We start from the raw sequence: 21,568 nt of genomic DNA, 5'->3' as shown, positions 1-21,568 counted from the left end.
GCAATTTTCACTAGGTTCTCACTAGTAAATAACCTTTGAAATGGAAAACCATTTAACCAGCCCTGGTTGACAAGTAATTTTTTCTTTAAAAAGTGGTAGAAATTTTTGGTTTTAGAATGGAAACAGTGAATGAAGTGAAATATTTTTAGCACATGAATCTAATTATCAAAAACAAATTTGTTTTATTTTCGGATTACTCTAAATGCCTTTCTCCTTCCTTTTTTTTTTCTTTTGCAGAAGATTCTAGTGTTCCAGAAGCTCCTGTAAATGAAAGAAAATCGAGTATATCATATTTCAAGAATGAAGGAGGAATACAGTATATTGATTTGTCTTCTGACAGTGAAGATGTTGTTTCCCCAAACTGTTCCAGTACAGTTCAAGAGACAAAATTCAACAAAGACACAGTGATTATAGTGTAAGCAGCTTAACAAATTTATTATATTTGCATGTTTGGTGGTTTTTTGAGAAAAGGTACTTAATTTGAAATTTAGTGACTTCCCCTTTTTTTTTTTTTTTGCTTTTTTCGCTACTACATTTTAGTTATTTTTTTCCTAACTTAGAAATGTAGAGGTGTATGTGTGTGTGTGTGTGTGTTTGTGTTTCTGTGTAACAGATTTTCAGTAAGTTTACTGAGAGCAGATATTTAATTTTTTTAACCAATCTTCCATTAAAAGAAAAATTATTTTCACAAGTGCCTTGATTATCTATAGTTGCTTTATGGTTTATTCTTGAGTCCCATTTTAACATTTTTGGGGCACATTCTGTGAGATAGCATGGAGGTTGTATTGTGGTCAGGTAGAAAGATAAAATTAAAAAAATGCCATATGTCAAATAATAGATATTGTGGGCAAAAAGGGAAAGGAAGTATGGAGTTCAGGGCCAGGGGTAGGGGAATGGTTTCTAAAGAGCACAGTTGGTAAAGGCCTTGAGACGAGGCTTGAGCAAAAACCTGAAGGGGATAAGAAAGTGAACACCGTGGAAAGGGAGGCTGGGCATATATTCCAGGCATTTGGAATAGCCTGTTACATGCTCCTGAAGTAGTATTACACCTGGCATTTTGGAGGAAAGTGGGGCGGGGCGGTGGCAAATGATGCAGAATGAAGGTTCTGAGATCACAAGGTAAGGAGTGGGGAAGAGGAGGAGCTTAATCATGTTAAGCCTGTTTGGCTTTCATTGTAAACGAGATGGTGAGCTAATGAAGTATGTGAAGCAGAGGAGTAAACTTATCTTACTTACATGTTTAAAAGGTCTTTGAAGCTGTCGGGAAACAGTAGCAGAAGCATGAATATTATTTCAGTAACCCAGGGAAGAAATGATGGAGGCTCAGACTAGGCTGGTACTTGTGTAAATGATAAGAAGTGGTATAATGAATGAATGGGGAAAAGAAGGAAAACTCTTCTTTATTCATTCTGCATATACTTTGAGAGCATCCATGATTCTATTTTCATAGTTACCGTACCGTATAAATATGAACAAATGGGGAAAAAAGAGAAAACTCTTCTTCACAGTAGAATACCATGTAATTTAAGTATGCTAGAATGCTAGTTAGAAAACCACCATTTTGCAACTATCATTGTAATAACTCATTCAGGCAAAAATCATTAACAGAAGTTAAAACTGTTCAAAGTCTGGTAAGGAATAGATTATTAGCTGGTCTCAAAGTATCTCTCCATAGATTACTTAATCATTAAAAAAGGGAAAATGGTAGCTTATAGGAGAAACCTGACAGCTTTCTGAGTTGGACAAAGGAAGAAAAACCTGTAGAGTTTAAGGACAGGCAGAGATAAAGGGAAAATCAGATGTAGTAAGGTTGCAGAATGCCTGGGTTGAGGTAGGGGTAGGACCAGATTTTCAAAGAGATGTGTCAGCAGTGTATGGGACCACAGAGAAATAGATAAAGATAACCAATGAAAGGTGTGGTTTTTGTTTGTTTGTTTGTTTTAATCACATTTGACATTTTAGAGATTCTTATTGCCCTTAGGATAGTTTTGCCAAAGTGGTGGGACAGAAGATATAAAATAATGAGTTGAAAACTATATAGGAAATGAGAGAATAGAAAATGAGTCTTATAAAATTTGTGAAGGAGAAAATTTGCTTATTTCACTGCTGTCCACAGTACCTAGAACCTCTGGCACATTGAATTCATTGATTTAATGTAGTCTTGAGCATGTTGCAGGGTTAGGAGAAAGAGCTAAGGGGGAGAGAAAATTTCGGGAGAGAAGATACTTGATAGTTAAAGCAGAATCCTTGTAGGAAGTAGAGAGGGCTGGAATCCCTTAGCACTGAGAGGGGACTTTGCCTTCAGCAGAGAGAATAGCTTTATCTGAGACCAGATAAAAGATCACAGTAGTCAACTCTTGTTCTTGTATATTTTTTTATTTTATTATTAAAGCTTCAGGCAAACAATAAGATAAAATAGTATAATTTGAACACCCATGTGCACCAATTAACATTTTATGTTTCATTGCTTTATCTATTATTATTGATTGAAATGTATTAAAGTGTTAATTACAGCCATCCTAACATCTCTCCCCAAACTACTTGATTATATTTCCTCCCCTGCAGAAAAATACTGTTATCAGTGAACAATTCTCTTAATATCATTCCCAGTTTATATTTGGATTTATTGTATTTTGTAGCTGGGTTTTCAAACCAGGATCCCAATAAGGGAATGTCCACTGCATTTGGATGTTATGACTCAACTCCTTTTTGATCATAAATAGTTCACTCACTTCTTCTCTATTAAAAATATTTTAACTTATTGAAGAGGTCAGGTCTTTTCATAGAGAAAATAGATTTTTCTGATTGTTTCCTCACGATGGTATTGAATTTTTCTTTATCAATTGTATTCCTGTGAACTGGACATTAAATGCATAATCAAATTCCTGGTCAGCACTAATAACTTATTACTTCAGGAGGCACTTGAGTTTGTCCCACTGAGTGGTCATGAGTCTGACCACTAGCTTAACATTGTGCTGCAGAAGAATAAGGACCTTTAAAAGTGGTTATCCAGAGCAGGCATTGTAAAAGGATTCCAGCCTGAATGCTTTTCTCAATGAACTATGAGATAGAATTAAGTAGGATTTGCGAACATAGTGAGGCAGAGTGAGAGTTCAGAGTTGAGTACATCAGGAATGAGAAGTCTGGGTGTAATGGAAAGGGAGATACATGTAATTGTCTTCATATATTGAAGGAGAGGCATAGTGACAAAGGAAAAGATTGATTTTACCTTGTAATACCTTAAAGCAGTTTGTCAGAACAAGGTTCAAGAAGTCAACCTAGAAGCTTAAAATACATATTCCCGCAAATGCCCTAATAGGTACAGCTGATCTAGCTTGACTAGGTATAGGGAAATTATTAAAATACAGATTTCTGGCTATGTCTGTAAGAGAGCTGTCAAAAAATAGAGCTAGCTACATAGCAAAGTTTGCATTCTCTAATCTCCAAGAATACATACCATGATAGAAAATCAAAATTTCAAAGTGAGATTTGTTTTTGTTTGTTTGGGAGAAAGATGGGTAAAATTTGCCCCGAATATCTTTTATATAGGTTGAATATTAAACTGAAGTGGAACAGGGTTAAAATTAATTGTTGTAGAATTAAACCTCATATGGAATAAATGCTCCCTGTCTGCTAAAGAAATGTTTTGTTCCTGGCAGAGATTCTGACGGTGAATGGGATGCATCCAATTTTAACACTTAGACTCAAATCACTTAAGCTATCAAAATTCTTTTACCTTTATATTAATGTAGGCTTCGTAATTTTTCAGGAGCAGCATTGCAACACTCATCTGATACGCAGATTATAGGTTGAAAAAGAGTAGGACAAAGAAGTGAGCGTGCAATAAATGTGTATATATCTTAAAATACATACCAGGTATTTTGTTGTTCTTTTTCATACCAGCCCAGATAATTTGAGATGTTTTCAAAGTATGCTTACTTTGGTAATGTAGATTTATATACAGAAACATACTGAAATGAAAAAAAAAATGATCTAATCTTTGACAGATATAGATTTTATATTGAAGAGAACTTTAGATGTGCTATATATATATGTACATTACATATACACATATAAAACATTATAATAAAATAACCAGTAATACATCAAAATATTTTTTTCTATGAAAATATTTTTAGTTCTGAGCCATCTGAAGATGAAGAGTCCCAAGGCCTTCCTGCCATGGCAGGTAGAAATAATGATGATATTTCAGAATTGGAAGACCTTTCGGAATTGGAAGATCTTAAAGATGCTAAACTTCAGACCTTGAAGGAACTTTTCCCACAAAGAAGTGACAATGATTTACTAAAGGTTATACCCTTTTATAGTAATTGGTTATTATAGCTGTAATGATTAAAATCTCTCCTCTCTCCAGTGCTGTGTGGATAGTCATTTTTCTAAAGATATTTTATGTTTAAAGAAAATTATTAACTTTTATATTATATTTAAGATAAATGTCAGAAATTTAGAGTCTTAAGTTATTCCATCAGTATCTCACATAGCTTTTGAATTATTCTGTGCTTAAATGGTTCAGAAATAGGGACAGTCCCCCCCATCTCCCACTAGAAACTCAAAAATGTCAGAAGGCTTTTATTTCTCCCACCGCCCTCATAATGACAAGGGGTTGCTATTGATGTTTAATGGTAGACATCAGCATACCATAAAGTACATGTTTTTTTCTAAAAGGAGTAGCAGCTTCTTAGCTTCAGCAAGGTATGGCCATTTTATATCATTGATAGCCCATTTTTACCAGATATTCTAATTTTTCAAATAAAGTGAAAAGGCTGGGTTTTTATTTAGTGTTGGTCATCAATTTAATAGCTTTATTCAGATATAATTTACATGTTTTAAAGATTACCTATTTAAAGTGTATAATTTAGTAGTTTTTAGTATATTTACAGAGTGTACAGCCATCACTGTAATCTAATTATAGAGCATTTTAATCTTTCAAAAAAGAAACCTTTTATGCATTAGCAATCGCTAAACCATTTCCCTCCCCCAGCCCTAGGCAACCACTAATCTCTGGATTTGTAGATATACCTATTCTGGACATTTCATATATGGGATCATTTAATCTTTTGTGCCTGGCTTTTCACTTTCCCCCCACCCTCTTTAATTCTGCGCCCCTCCCTCCCCCGGAACTTCCACCCCTGACCTATGTGTGTTGCCTCTTCCCCTTAAGAACTGGATCTCTGAAGGTGGGGCATCTCCTCCCACAGGCTCTTGGCGTTCACCTGGGATGGGTGCACCCAGGCCTGGTGCATCTGGATATGGTCCGTGGCTCCACCTGGGGCATGAATCCAGGACCTTCTGCATGTAAAGCAGACGTGCTAACCACTACACTATGGAACCACCCCTGGCTTTTCACTTAGTATAAAGTTTTGAAGTTCATGTTATATAAGTACTTCATTCCTTTTTATGGTAACTAATTTAAAGAAAAACAAAATACTGTTCAGGGTAAACAAAACAAATAAGAACAGAAGGTGGTCTGGACCTGCTGGTTTGAACTCTTTAAGTATAGGTTAAATTATTTCTACTCTGTTATTTTTAACATGAATCTTTTTCCCCCCAAAATCATTTTGATACCTTCTTAGTTAAATGAAACTTTAGCGTTATCTTGGGTATACATGCTAATAGTGTTATTTGTTTCCCGGTGTGATATTTTTCTTAGTAAAAAGTAAAGAAATGCAGCCAGTAGTAGGTATAGGGGCTACTTACAGTGTTGAAAAGAGCTCGAACAGAATAAACATGATAGAGTACTAAAATATTCAGAGAAATAGTCTCGGTTTAAAAATACTTTTTAACTTGTTGCCAATTTTTCATGTAGTCCAAGGGGATTGTTTTCCTTTATCTCTAATTTTGTAATTACAATCGAAAAACAGGCTTGATACACAGAATTTCTATGTATTTTTCATTAATCGGTACCTGAAATTTTTGGAGTTTAGCATATCACTCCAAAGCATAGCACTCTCTTGAGATAATCTGGATTTCAGATGATCCCTATCATTTCAAGACGTTAAAGGTGACATTTATAAATTACTTTACAGAGGCTTTTAGACCCACATGAAAGAATTTGAGAAGTTATAAATTACAAATTTAGTGTCTTAGACGTGTTAAGAATATGCTTTGGTTATTTTTAAAAGGAAGAAGGGCTTACAGAATATAGTGTTCCAAGAAAACTAGTGTAGAAAGAAAACTAATATAGAAGAGAGCACTCTGATTTGCCTATTTAATACAAAAATAGCCTATTTTAAAAAATAAGATGTTTTTAAAACTAGTAACTAATTGGAAATATAGGAAACTTATTAAAAGGAAAATTTGGTATATTTACTTTCTTCTGAATTCCAGAGTGTTAAAGAACAGTATAAAAAATGTTGTATTGAAAATGTTAATTATGTAATATGAATATATTATTGAACAAATTGAAGCAATTCAGTTTGCTTTATCCCACTCATTTTAGGAATATTAGGTTTTTAAAAATGACTGCAATATTATGGTATGCTAGTGTCCACTGCTAAATGTCAGTAAAAAAGGAATGATGTAAATGTCTATATCAGTGCCCCTCTCTCCCTTCCTCCTCCCCTCAGTACCTGGACAGGTAAGTAGGAAGTTTTTAAGGCTTCAGTGTACAACTTTGTAATTAAGATAACAAAAACCTAGAATATGCTGCATATATTTGACTATTTTTTAAGTCAAATTTTAAAATTATAAAGATAATTTTTCTTTATAGTGATGAGTAAATCTGATAACGTGTTAGGACGCTTAGATAAGTTTAGACTTTTAGATAAACCAGGTTTTCTGAAAACTTATTATAGGACTTTATGACATACATGCTTTCTCATCGTATATATTTAATATATTTGTTCTTTAATATTTTGGTAACTTTGCGAAATCTTAAAGTGTTGTTTTAAAACAATCTTTTTTCATTCTGTTAGTTGATTGAATCAACCAGCACGATGGATGGGGCAATTGCTGCTGCGTTGCTGATGTTCGGTGATGCAGGTACGCCTGATTGAGTTTTAAGCCATGTTGATTTATTAGTGATATAATTTCTCATTTTTAATATTGCTCTACAGTTTACCAAGTACCTTCATGAATTCTTATAGGAACCTTATGAAGTATAACTAACTTCAGTTTTTTTAGTCAAAGAAATTGAATCTTAGGAAAGGTTAAATGGCTTACCTGAGGTCATAAAGCTATTTGGGAACCAGTTTTCTGTGTTGATTTTTTTCCCCTCCAGAAAGGAAGGGAACAGCTTTCAATGGTAATTTTGCTTGTTTTCTACAGATCAAATCTTAAAACAGTGAAGCTTTGGAAGGCATATTTCTTTTCTTAAATGTCTTTTCTAATTGCATTGTGGTTTTATTTACAGGTCTACAAATCTGAGTCAGTAGGAATATAATGTCTTGTGGAAAGTCCTAGCTGGTAATCAGCATTCCTTCCTTTAGTAAATATTTATACTATCTTCCAGGCTTGAGATACAAAATAAGTGCATTTGAAGAAGCTTGCAGTGTAAAAACACTTCCAATTTTTTTTTTTAGTTAATGCTATTTTTTTTAAATTCGTACATACCAAGCAAGTAAAAATAACCTGTAATCCCACTACCCCAAAATATTTAAGGAATGAAAGCAAACCCATACTCTATTAACCATTGTTAAATTTGCTTTGTATCATTCTCAACTTTTCAAATACTTAATACATACCATCATACAACACGTACACTTTAGGTTATGAAATGTAATTATACCGTTGGTTTTCATTTTTTTAAAGTTCAATTTATTTGTGTAACACTGGTTAATAACATTATGTAAGTTTCAAGTGTTCAAGTCTATAAGACATCATCTATATTCTGTACTGCATTATGTGCTCACCACTCAAAGTCTAATCTCCTTCCCTCACCATATATTTGACTCCCTTTACCCTCTGGTAACTGCCATACTGTTGTTCGTGTCTGTGAATTTGTTTATTTCATTCTTTTCCCCATATGAGTGAAATCATATGGTTCTTACCCTTTTCCATGTGACTCACTTCACTTAACATGATACTCTTGAGATTCATCCATGTTGTTGCAAATGGCAATATTTCATTTTTATGGCTCAGTAGTATTCCATTGTGTATATGTACCACATCTTCTTTATCCAGTTATCTGTTGAAAAACACTTGGGTTTTTCCATGTTTTGGCTACCATGAATAATGCTACAGTGAACATGGGGGTACATATGTCTTTACAAATAAATGTTTTTAAATTTAGGGGGTAGATACCCAGAAGAGGGAGTTCTGGGTCATGTGGTAATTCCGTTCTTAATTTTGTTGAGGAACCTCCATATTATTTTACATAATGGCCATATCAGCTTACATTCTACTAGCAATGTACGAGAGTTCCTTTTTCTCTGCATCTTCTCCAGCACTTGTCATTTCTGGTCTTACTCATAATAGCCGTTCTAACAGGTGTGAAGTGGTATTTCATTGTGTATTTGACGTGCATTTTTCCTATAGCTAGTGAATTTGGAATTATATTTACATATATCTATTGGTCTTTGTATAGCTTCTTGGGAGAAGTGTCTGTTCACCTTGTCCGCCCATTTTTTAATTGGATTTGTTGTTTTTTTTGTTGTTGAGTTCTGTGAATTCTTTATATATTTTGGATATTAGCCACTTACTGAAGGTATTGTTTGCAAATATCTTCTCCCATTTGGTTGGTTGTCTTTTTATTTTGTTGATGATTTCTCTTGCTGTGCAGAAGATTTTTAGTTGATACAGTCTTATTTTTTCTTTTACTTTCACTTTTGCCAAGTTCACAAAAACCTTTCTGAGATCAAGGTCCATAAGTTTAGTACCTATGTTTTCTCCTATGTATTTTATTTTTTCAGGTCTTATATTTAAGTCTTTAATCCATTTCGAGTTAATTTTTATGTATGTTGTTTGATAGAAATCTAGTTTAATTCTTTTGCATGTGGTGTCCCAGTTTTTCCACCATTTATTGAAGAGGCTTTCCTTTCTTCATATATGTTTTTGGCCCCTTTGTCAAAACTTAGTTGCCCGTGTATCTGTGGGTGTATTTCTGGGCATTCAGTTCTGTTGCATTGATTTGTCTGTCTTTTTCTGCCAATACCGTACTGTTTTAATTATTGTGGCTTTGTAGTGTAATTTGAAGTCAGAAAGTGTGATACTTCTGGCTTTGTCCTTTTTTCTCTGGATTGCTTTGGCTATTTGGTGTCTTTAGTAATTCCATACAAATTTGATCATTTTTTATTCTATGTCTTTAAAAAATACCATTGGAATTTTGATGGGGATTGCATTAAATCTGTATATTACTTTATGTAATATGGCCATGTTGATTCTTCTAATCCATGAACACGAAAGAGCTTTCCATTTCTTTGTCTTCAGTTTCTTTCAAGGTCTTGTAGTTTTCAGTATATAGTTCCTTCATTTCTTTTTCTGATATTTTATTGTTAGTGTATAGGAACACAATGGATTTTTGTACATTGATTTTGTATCCTGCAACTTTACTATATTTCTTTATTGTTTCTAAGTCACTTGGTGCAATCTTTAAGGTTTTCTATATAAAGAATCATGTTATCTGCAGAAAGTGACAGTTTTACTTCTTTGTTTCCCATTTGTATGTCTTTAATTTTTTTCTCTTACCTGATTGTTCTGGTTAGGACTTCTGTACTATATTGAGTAACAGTGGTGAAAGTGGGCATCCTTGTCTTGTTCTTCACCTTAGAGGAAAAGCTTTCAGGTTTTCACTGTTGAGTATGATATTAGCTGAGGGTTTGTCATACATGGCCTTTATTATGTTGAGGTACTTTCCTTCTCTACCCATTTTGTGTGTTTTAATCATAAATGAATGTCGTATCTTGTCAGACGCTTCTTCTGCACCTACCGATATGAGCATTTTACTTTTATCTTTAATTTTTTTAATATGGTGTATCACATTGATTGATTTGTGGATGTTGAACCATCCTTGCATCCCTGGAGTGTACCCAACTTATTTGTGATGTATTATCTTTTTAATGTGCTATTTAATATTCAAGATACTAGTATTGTTTATTGTTTTTTACAACTGTGTTCATTAGAAATATTGGCATATAATTTTCTTTTTTGTATTGTCCTTGTCAGGTCTTGGTATCAGGGTAATAATGCTGAGCTCATAAAATGAGTTTGGAAGTACTCCTACTTCAATTTTTCGGAAGAGTTTGAGAAGGATAGGTATTAAATCTTTTTAGGATAGCTGATAGAATTCACTAGTGAAGCCATCTGATCTTGGACTTTTGTTGGAGGTTTTTGATGACTTTCAGTTTTCTTACAGTCAATTCACCTATTTTGGTTTTCCAGTTTTTCATGGTTTAATCTAGAAAGGTTATGTATTTCTAAGAATTTGATTATTATTCCTGGGTTATAAATTTGGTGTTGTATAGCCTTTCATGTTTTTTTTTTTTTTTTTGGTATTCTTGTATAATCCTTTATTTCTATAGCTTCTATTGAAACTTCTCTCATTTCTGATTTTATTTTTTTGAGCCTTTTCTCTTTTTTCATTAGTGAGTCCAGCTAGAGGTTTGTTAATTTCATTCATATTTTTAAAGAATCAGCTTCTTTCATTAATTTTTTTCAGTTGTCTTTTGTTCTCTATTTATTTAATTCTGCTCTAATTTTGATTATTTCCTTTCTTCTGCTGACTTTGGGCTTCGTTTGTCCTTTTTCAAACTCTTTAAGTTGAAATGGTAGGTGGTCGAGGTAGTCATATAACTCTATGAACTTCCCTCTTAGCATGGCTTTTGCTAAATCTTGCAGATTTTACCATGTCATATTGTCATTCTCATTTATCTCTATGTATCTTTTGATCTCTTCTTTTATTTCTTCTTTGATCCAGTAGTTCTTCAGTAGCATGTTGTTTAATCTCCACATATGTAGTTTTCCAGCTTGCTTTTCGCAGTTAAGTTCCAGTTTCATACCATTGTAGCCAGAATGTGCTTGATGTGATTCCAATCTTAAATTTATTGAGACTAATTTTTTGCCCTAACGTATGGTTTATCCTTGAGAATGTTTCATGTGCACTAGAGAAGAATGTATATTCTGTTGTTTGAAGATGGATAGCTCTGTAAATACTGATTATGTCCATTTGGGCTAAAGTGTCACTTAAGGCTAGTATATATTTATTTTTTAAGGCTACTATTTTTTTTATTGGTTTTCTGAATGGATGATCCATTGCCATCAATGGGGTAGTTAGATCCCCTACTATAATTGTATTTTTGTCATTTTCTCCCTTTAGATCCATTAATAATCGCTTTATATATTTTGGTGCTCCCTGGTTGGGTACATAGATATTAATGTTAGTTTTCTTGATGTTTTGTTTCTTTTATCATTATAAAATGTTCATCTTTGTTTCTTGTTACCTTTTTTATCTTGAAATCTGTTTTGTCAGATATAAGTACAGCTACACTGCTTTTTTTGGATGCCATTTAATTGGAATATAGTCTTTCACCTCTTCTCTTTGGGTGTTTGTCTTTGTAGTTGAGATGGGTCTTCTGAAGGCAACATAATTGGGTCTTGTTTTTTAATCCATCCTGCTACTCTTTGTCTTTTATTAATTTATTTTTTTAATGTCTATAGTATTTCTAGATGGTCTCCCATCCAGGTACTAACCAGGCCCAACCCTGCTTAGCTTCCAAGGTCAGACGAGATCGGGATTGTTCAGGGTGGCATGGCTGTAGTACTCTATGTCTTTTAATTGGTGAATTCAGTGCATTACATATCAGGTGATTATTGATTTGGGGGGACTTCCATAACCATATTATCTTTTGTTTTCTGGTTGCTCTGTGTCTTTGTTTTTTTTTTTTTCCCTTGTATTTCTGTCTGCTATTTTAGTTTGGTGGTATTCTATGATTTTTTTCCTTCATTTCTTTTTTGTTATGTGTCACAGTTGTAGATTTTTGTTTTGCGATTCCCATTGGGTTTGTGCAAAAAAACTTTTTATTTTTATTTTTTTTTGCAAAAGTCTTATACATACAATAGTCCTCTTTCTTCTGATTGTATCTTATGTTCCTTAACCTGTACAAGTTCAGTCCTTATCTCTCTCCCCTCTTATGTTTCTGTGGTCACAAATTATCCCTATTATCTTTTGTGTACATTTCCAAATTGTGGAAGCTATAGTCTTTTTGCTTAATGCTTTTACTCTCTTAACCTTATGTTATAGGAAAGTGTTTAATCTTTACTTTGAATAAGAGTTGCAATTTCTGCTTCTGTCTGTTTGTCATCATCTTACAGTTTTGTATTCTTTTGTCTTCGTTTTAGGTTGAAGAGTTCATTTAAACATTTCTTGTAATAGAGGTCTTGTAATAAATTGCCACAACTTTTGTTTGTCTGGAAAAGCTTTCTTCTTCATATCTAGAGGATAATTTTGCTGGATATATTATTCTTGGCTGGTAATCCCTCCTTTCAATATTTTGAATATTTGGTTCCACTCTCATAGTTTGTAGAGTTTCTGCTGAAAAAAAATTGATGATAATCTAATGAATTTCCTTTATATGTTACAGTCTTCTCTTCCCTTGCTTTCTTGAGAATTTTTTGTCATTAACTTTCAACAGCTGTAATATAATGTGCCTTTTTTACATTGAGATAATTAAGTATTCTATTAGCTTCTTGGTTTCAGAGGTCCAGCTCTTTACATAGATTTATCAAGTTTTCATCTATTATTCAAACAGGTTCTCTGTTTCCTTATTTCTCTCTCTTCCTTTGGGTATATTTATTATTTTAATGTTCTTTCTAATGGAGTCAGATAGTTCTCATAGAATTCATTTTTTTTTTTTAAACTCTAAATTATTTTCTTTCACCAGAGTCATTTCTACATTTCTGTCTTCAAAGATCACTAATTCATTCCTCCATCTGGTCTGTTCTATTTGCTAAGCTCTCATAAATTCTTCATCTTGTTTATTGAGTTATTCAGCTCCAGAATTTTTGTTTGGTCTTTTTTTATAGATGCAATCTCTGTGGTACAGTACTCCTTTTGTTTTTTGATTTTATTCTTGAGCTCACAGAACTGCCATTCTGAGTTTTCTTGCATCTTATTGAGTTTTTTTCATAACTATTAAATTATGAAATATTAAATTCTCTGTCATTTAAATCAGTATTCCATGCCTTTGAGTTTATTTTCTGGAGATTTTTCATTTTCTTTCTGAATTACTTTGTTACCTTGGTTGTTCATAGTACTTGATGGATTATTTCTCTATCTGGGCATTTGAGGAACTGAAATCTTTTTAAAGTACATGTTTTTAATCATTTAGCAAGATGTTAAGTAGAGGTGTTTCTTTTGTTTTCCAGTAGATGGTGGTATAGAGCAAGTTTTTGTTATCTCTTAGCTGCACTGCTGGGAGTTCAGTATCTCTGTGGGGTGATATCACCTTTCTTGTGGAAAATGCCCTATATTTCCTGAGGAGATGGGTGTCCCCTTTATAGCTGAGTCACCTTGGTCTTCAGGGAACCACTCCCATGGTGGTGTGTGGTGGGTGAAAGGGCTCTGGGCCTTGAATTCCCAATGCTGCTTTCTTGTAACCAGAAGCCACTGGCCTATTTTATTATCTGAGGTATCCCATCTGCCTCTACCAGGTTCTGCTGTGATTGGTGGAGGAGAAGTGGAGATGGGGGGACAGCGGGGAGGCAGGTTTGTGCACCTTTGGCTTTGTTTTTCCCACTGGGTTTAGCCATAGAGAGTATAGGCCACTTTAGCCGGAATGTTTCTTCTGCCCTTTCATGACATGCCTCCATTGCTACCAGTCTGCTAGGAACCATTGGGCTATGGGAGGGTGGCAAGGGGGTATAGATTTGTGCATCTGCGCCTTTTTTTTTTCCCTAGTCATGACAGCTGTTCCACAGCAGGCACCATCCTCTGTACTGTTTCTCTGCTCCATTCCTGGGCTCAGCCTCAATGTGTACCAGCCGTGCAGGCAGAATGCTGCCTCTGCCCCTCTGTCTACTGTGTAAGAGGTTGCAACATGACCCTCCACTGCTACTGTGTTCCCTGTGGCTGCAGTGAGTGCAGTGAGTGCTTGACTGCGTCTGTGGTTCCCGTCTTTGTCTTTTTGCCTGTCCTGCCTCTCCTGCTCTCCCAGTATGCCCACCTTCAGATGTCTCAATGTGTACATCTCTCAGACATGTTGGTTGAACAGGAAATAATTTGTCGAATTATAGTTGTCCAACTTGTAACTTCAGGAAGACAGACCAAAAGATTTTTCTTAGTCTGCCATGATGCTGATGTCACTCTTGGTTTGCATTTAAAAACGTCATTTCATGATTTATCATGGATAAGTTATCAGTACAATCTATCCATTTAAAAAATGGCTTCATAATATTCCTCTGGACTACTCATAGGATTAGTATTTATGTTTCCATTATTTTGTTATAGTACTAAAGTAAGTAGCCTTAGAAGTAAATGTTTATGTCATATCTGTAGGCTAAATTTCAAACAAGGATGCTGATTCAAGGGCATGCACATTTTAAATTTTAATAGGTATTTCTGTGTTACTTTTTAAAGTTTGTCAATTTATTCTTTCAGTAATAACATATGAATAAATGCCCATTTCCCTGAGTGGATTTTTTTACCTTTTTAACCTTTTTTGAAACCTGCAATATACAAAAATAGAAAATATGTATATTCCCATAGCCTTGTCATCCTGTTCAACAATTATCTACCTCATTTTTTACCTCCATAAAGTAATTGTATTGGAATAGATTCCAAAGTTGATATTATTTCATTCATATGAAATATTTTAAATCTTTAATATGAGCAAAGAAACAGTATTGTGTTGTGTGGGTGCTGCCTACACAGAATGTTAAAATTCTTCCGTTTTTCCCACTTATTAGTAGTGTGACCTTGGGCAGTGTTGCCTAACTCTTCTGCGCCTCTGTTTCTTTAACACTAAAACAGTATAATAATGGTACTGAACTCATAGGTGGTTGTGAAGAATTGATAGTCAATGTGAATTTATTACTGTAATATGTAGCACATAGTACATAGCAAATGTTAGCAGCTACTTATTCTTAAAGGCCATTTAATGATAGAAAATGGTATAGGAAATGGTTAACTGTCTTCCTCATTATCATATTCTTAGTACTAATTGTAAAAGTTCCTAAAAAATAGTAGTCTTAATAAACATTTGTTGAGTTGCAGAATGGTATGGGAAATTTTACGTATTCTTTTTCGTTCTCATAATTATCTCAGTATTCCATAGTCTTTACATTGAAAATGTAGAATAAATTTATTTGACAGTAGTGTCTAATCTTTATGTTTTTTCTTGAACAATTCATCTTACTCATTAGCTTAACAGATATTTATTGTACACTTACTACTAGGTGCCAGATGCTATTTTAGGTATGAGGATGCATAAGGAAACAAAATGGGCAAAGCATTTGTCCTAATGGAGTTTACATCTGTCCTCATTAAATTTGAACTTCAGCTGATTTTTTCCTTCTCATTCTGTACTATGCTTCTGTACTATACTATTTCTTTTTTTAAAAAAAAAAAAAAAGTCAAGTGGCAAGTTACAAGGAAAGAAAAACTGTGGGTTGTCTTGTTTTTTATGTGAACTTTCACGGTATATCTTGGAATGGATCAGACAGTCAGTCATCAGTCCTCTTCACCTTTAGCACTGTACACTTTTGAGTAATGTATAGAATTGTGGCTTTGTCTCACCAAAATAAGATAACCTTCAAACTATGACACATTAAGACAGGAAATAATTTTGGATATTTTAGGACAATTTTCAACAAAAGGCCTTTTAAAATACCTGTACGAGACAGTTACATAAATCATGATGTTGAACATTGGTTTTACCACAAATTGATCTTCTGTAGAAAATATAATGTTGCACATTAAACAATAAGGGTATCTTTTAGGCATTGCTTTCTGGAAGTTTATGAACCCTAAGTTAAAATAATATCCAAAGTTTTTACTCTTTTAAAAGGTAAAAATATGAATATTGATGTTGTTGTAGTCTCCCTAGCTATTTTTTTTTTTCACTTCTCTCCATGTGTAAGAATAAGTAAAACATTAAATAAACATTTCCATCAATTCTGTGGAATAAATTCCTAGAAAAGGAATTGGACTAAAAGATACATACACCTAAAATTCTGAGAGGTGCTATTTAGATTGCCTTCCAGAAAGGCTATTACAATTCTTAGTGTTCAAAGTGCCTATTTGCCCATGGTTCATGTACCATTTTTAATCTTAGGATGAAAAAAAAAAGTATCCTTTATTTATTTTACCTATCTTTTATTATTAAGTTGAGCATCTTTGTTGTTGTTGTTAAACTACATGTTTGTATTCTTTGTTCATATTTTCTTTCTGCAGTTTCATGTTTTATTTTTAAATATTGAATTTACATGAAATTTACATTTACCTGGAAAATGGAGTATATCTTTGTTTTGTTCCCTTGAAAGTGATGATGCTCCCAGTTAAAGATGAGACACTTAATTTGGAAGTGATATTTAGTGTAGAATAATAATTTTTCTTTAGACTTATAGAAAAATTTTCATTAATAATTATAAATAGATTTAGAGATAGTAAGTAAGCATTGTGTGCTTACATAACCTTTTGTACTAAAATTATAGTTTTCTCCCACATTGAATTGCAAATTTTTGCCTTTAGATATTTTATATATATGTAAAGATTTGGTGCCATTAACGTTAACAATCGCAAAAAAAGCTGTATAAACACATATTAAAGGCTGAAGAATTTCTTCACTGATAAAACAAAGCTCTTGCTTTTTTAGGAAAGAAACATGTCTAGGTGACATGGCATAAATCATTTAATTTGAAGCTTTTTTCAGACTTAGAATATTACTAACAGTGCTCACATAACCCTAGCAAATACATGAATGTTGAGGTGGTTATAGTTCCCCTTTCTTAAACTGGATGCCGGAAATTATTTGGCATATGCATAAATATACATTTATTTTATGAAATAAATTGAGAGAGAAAAATGTAAGCATACTAACATTAATTACTTTAAAAGGTAGTGGCATTCAGTTTATTTTGTTATAAGTCATTACATGAAGTTTTCAGGCTTGCAACTTAAAAACTGTCATGTTTGTATTTTGAATATTGTATTTCTATAACTTTTATTTTCAACTGCATAGGATCCTGATAAAATTAATACTGAAATCTTAAACCTTTGTCAGCTTTAGCAGGTGTTTTCATATTAGCACAGCAATATGTCTAAGGAATTTGCTCTCTGAAAGCAAAAGTACTTAAGAAATAGGTAAATGTATACAAAGGATAAATAATGTAACATAAGTTTTTGAAAATATGTAGATGGAGTTTGTTATTCGTTCAGTCTTGACAGAATATGCAAATTTCCTGTTACTGTTAGGCTCTTGTGTTATGCTCTCCTGCTAGATTAAGAGCATTATTTGCTTGAGCTACCTATATTTTAGTTCCTCATTTGCTAAATGAGAATATTACCTGCTTTTTGTTTTTTTTGGGGGAAGGAAATGAAACAACAGTTTATAAAAGTCTTCTGCAAAGCGTGGTACATAGTAGACAATTACAGGTGTCAGTGATGCTATTCAGATAAGCTACACTGATGGGACTCAACTTTTTTCACCGCTGAACCCTTAGTTACTGGGGAGAAACCTTTCTTCCCATTATTGTTCTGAAGAACTACTCATCAATTTAGTGATGCACAATTTTAGCATTAAATGTGATGGTTTACAAATACCTTATTACAGTGATTTTAACTTTCGAAGGACCAAAGAGTCTCTGTTTACTTTTTCTTCCATTCTGTTGACATGTATTGAGTACACATGGTATGTAGAAGAAATAACATTGGCGCTGTTGTCAAGAGAACTGTCTTGCAAATGTAGTTATTACAATAACATTTTTGCTTTTATTTGCATTAAGGGTACTTACAATATCTATGCAAACTTCGAGTGTCCTTCTCTGTTTTAGAAGGTGGTGGACCCAGAAAAAGAAAATTATCTTCTTCTTCAGAGCCATATGAGGAAGATGAATTTAATGATGATCAGTCCATAAAAAAGAAAAGACTAGATCATGTAAGTTACATTTGAATTGCAGTAAAAAATGAGCTGCTTAAGCACAGAATTTGTTGAGTGTGTGGATATCAGACCTGAAAATCTACCTAACTGAATCTTCTTACTTTTCTCTCACAAGTCAGAAACTCTGTGTTTGTATTTCATTTGTGACTGTTTTTGCTTTCTTAAAAAAATTTATGTGGTATTAATTGCTTTTTTTCTGAGTTATGAAATTAACATAATAAACATTTTAGTGGTATATAACATACTTTTAAATATACTTTAAAATTAAAATTTTTAATGAAAGTTATACTTACATATGATTATTCAGTACTTATGAAAAACAGCTGTCACCACCACCAGCAACATTTCCTCCTTTCCAATGGCAACTACTTATTACTCTTTTAGATGGCTCCTTTGATATTCAACTGGTTATCTAAAAATAATAGTTATTATATTTTTATTGAGTTACTCTAGTTTTCTATTGATTTTTTACTTTATGAATAGAACTACTAAGAGGCCTCCCAGTGAATCCAGATATTAGCCCTCCCTGTCTCTGCATTTAGACATCACAATTTGTTCTTGGTAATCAAAATCAAAAAAAATCACCACAACTAACACAGTCTTTTTTTGCTCGTGATTTAGTCCAGCCGTCCCCAACCTTTTTGGCACCAGGGACCGGTACTCAAATGAGAATCTAATCCCTGATGATCTGAGGTGGAGCTTAGGTTGTGATGCTAAGGACCCCTGGTGTGAGAGTCTAGGCCCATATTTTAGTTTACAAACCTATGTGTAATGGCTATGGGAGAAATAACATCATGTGGATTGCTGATTCAGAACATTTGCCTTGCTTATACATCCTGTTGAACGACATATCAGGGTGTTAGAAATTCACATGCTGAACTTTCACTAAGTGATACTACTGTCTGTAAGTCATCTGCTTCTAGTTGTTGAGGCATATGTTAAAACCAGTGAACTCCTTGGGCATGAATCCATTTATGTTCATTTCTTCCAGCAAAATTAGCTCACTGGTCAGAAACACTGTTATATCACAGTGTACTGTGAATGTGAATCAGGGTTCCTAGGGCTGCCATAAAAGTACCCCAAACTGGGTGGCTTAAATAGCAGAAATATATTATTTCACAATTCTGGAGGCTAGAAGTCCCAAGATAATGGTGTTAGAAGGGTTAATTCTTTCTGAGGCTTGTTGCATCCCTCTCTCTTGGATTCTGGTGGGTTGTTTTTTATTTGTTTGTTTTTAGGTATACAGTCCAATGGTTAGACATTTATATAATATATAAAATGATTCCCCTGCTTACTCTAGCACCCATCTGGCACTACACACAGCCGTTACAGTAATATTGACTATATTTCCTATGCTGTACTCTTCATCCCCACACTGTTCTGTAGCTACTAATTTGTACTTCTCAGTCCCTTTATTCTGGTGGTTTGCTGACAACTTTAGCGTTTCTTGGCTTATAGACCTCCATCTCATCTTCACATTGTGTGCTCCCTATGTGCATATCTTTCGCCAAACTTCCCCTTTTAAGGATACCAGTCATTAGATAAGGAGCTCATCCTAATGAACTTATTTTTACTTGATTACTTTGTAACTATCCTATCTCCAAATAGGTCACATCCTGAGGTACTGGGGACGTGAATTTTGGAGGGACAATTCAACTCATTTGGTGTAGGCAGAAGGAGATGGATAGGGAAGGTAACTTCATACTTAGAGCAAGTTTCTGTTGCAGTCTTTTCCATGATGAAAGGGATCCAAAGTAATCAACTTCCTACTGGACAGGTGGCTGAATCTCCCAAGTAATGGTGCTATTATGGGAACTCATTATAGGCCTCTGCTCTTGGCATGTTGAGAACTCAATAGTAGCAATAGCCAGATAAATCATGGTGTGGAAAAGTCTTATTGATCTGTATGCACAGCCTCAATCCTTGTTGCAATGGTCATTCGTATATAGACCCATTGAGCAAGTGTCCAAGTGGCTGTGATCTTAGTGGTGTTCACAGAATAGATCTTCTTGTCTACCTAGTTATTAAAAAACTCTACAATAAATGCCCTTTGCTGAACATCCACATGGAACACTGTTATCCTTACATTCTATTCTCAGAAAAACTTCTGAGAAGTTCAACAATGCACCTCTTCCCTAGACTTCTGGTCACTGATCTATCACTCATGTTCTCCTTAGCTACCGTCCATAATATAACATTGATCTATACCTCTGGCTCTTTCTTTCTATACAAAATAGACAGCAAGATGTACAACAAGTTGTGCAAGGGTTATTCTCTTAAATGGGATTATGTTATAGCGGTTGTTCACTTTCAGCTTCTCACAGTTATGTAAACAGTGTTCAGAATTTCCCCCTCACTTTCTCTAATCATGAAGAATTTCCCAAAGTGCCTCAGATACTAGTTGAAGAGGAGGCAGCAGTAAAGCAGAATTAAGTACCATGGGCGTCTGAGAATTATTTGTACCATACTGTTTGTACTACAACTTACTTGTACCTTCTGAACCTGCTCAAGTCCCGTCTCAAATACACCATTTCCACTTGCTGCTGCTCATGCTGTTTTAGGCTTGGTGGATCAGATACCCAAATCACATAACAGCTCAAGTCTCATGGCCACTTGATGTTCCATGGTCAACCATTTTGCTCCTATCAGGACCCTTTATCAAACCAACAATTGTTTCATAAAAAGAGATCAGTCCATTCTGTTTTAAAAATGTGAATTGTTTCAATGTAGTAAATATGTAAGAACAGTTTGAGTATATCCTGAGTTTTGCATTGTCTATGTGCAGTTTTGTCTATGACAAATACTAGATGAACACACAAAGCTGTACCCAGCTGAACTATACCACATAAGAATACATAACACACACATACCTCAGAATATCTACTAACTGCCTCATTTCCATTTCACCATGTTTGTTATTCCACAGAGTTGTTTTACTATTCTTTCATGTTTCAAACTTTACTGTTTTAGAAAGGTACTCACTCATCATCCTAAACATGTCTAAACATTCTGGTGCATGCAAAAGGAAAGTTTTAAGTATTGAGGAGAAGCTTGAAACAAACGTTTGGAAGAAATGAAAACGTGATGTTGAGCAATAGACATAAAAGAATCTACATTGTCATAAAAATAAAAGTGCATGGCTGGACCACCTTCAAATGCTGTCAAGTCAATAAGAACAAGTATAAAGAAACAGAAGAAAAGGAAAAGTTGTTGAGCATTTGGATTAAAGGTCAAAGAGTGAAAAAATCAAGAACAACCTTTTACACATGGATCTTTATATACAAAGACTTTAAATGGAAATCACTGTATCCTACAAAAGTAGCTCCTTTTGGTGACAGTAGTGGTTGCTTTAGTGGTTTTGACAAACTTATAAGCCATCAACTGGCACACAAAGCCATGCACACAGTTGGGAAAGCTGCAAAATAATTTTCCAGTGGTGATACAAAAGTCAACTGAAGAAAGGTGGCTATACATTGAATTAAATTCTCAAATTTGATGAAACAGGTATTTGTTATAAA

At 34.0% G+C, this 21,568-nt stretch overlaps 1 protein-coding gene across 3 annotated transcripts in view; it reads left to right on the top strand.

Annotated features, from left to right (window-relative positions):
• Nucleotides 1–21,568, top strand: part of SMARCAD1 (SWI/SNF-related, matrix-associated actin-dependent regulator of chromatin, subfamily a, containing DEAD/H box 1) — a 74,208-nt gene that overhangs the window by 14,278 nt on the left and 38,362 nt on the right. For all 3 annotated transcript variants that reach the window (XM_016144311.2, XM_016144312.2, XM_016144310.2), the window contains exons 3-6: nt 238–415; nt 4,140–4,311; nt 6,936–7,002; nt 17,944–18,047. In XM_016144311.2, the coding sequence (XP_015999797.2) occupies nt 238–415; nt 4,140–4,311; nt 6,936–7,002; nt 17,944–18,047 (521 nt within the window). The remainder of the gene's footprint in view (nt 1–237; nt 416–4,139; nt 4,312–6,935; nt 7,003–17,943; nt 18,048–21,568) is intronic.

The sequence above is a fragment of the Rousettus aegyptiacus genome, unplaced genomic scaffold (genome assembly GCF_014176215.1).
Source record: "Rousettus aegyptiacus isolate mRouAeg1 unplaced genomic scaffold, mRouAeg1.p scaffold_m13_p_10, whole genome shotgun sequence".
Classification (NCBI taxonomy): domain Eukaryota; kingdom Metazoa; phylum Chordata; class Mammalia; order Chiroptera; family Pteropodidae; genus Rousettus; species Rousettus aegyptiacus.
The sequence above is the reverse complement of the archived record's forward strand: the minus strand, read 5'-3'. Positions and strand labels throughout refer to the sequence as shown.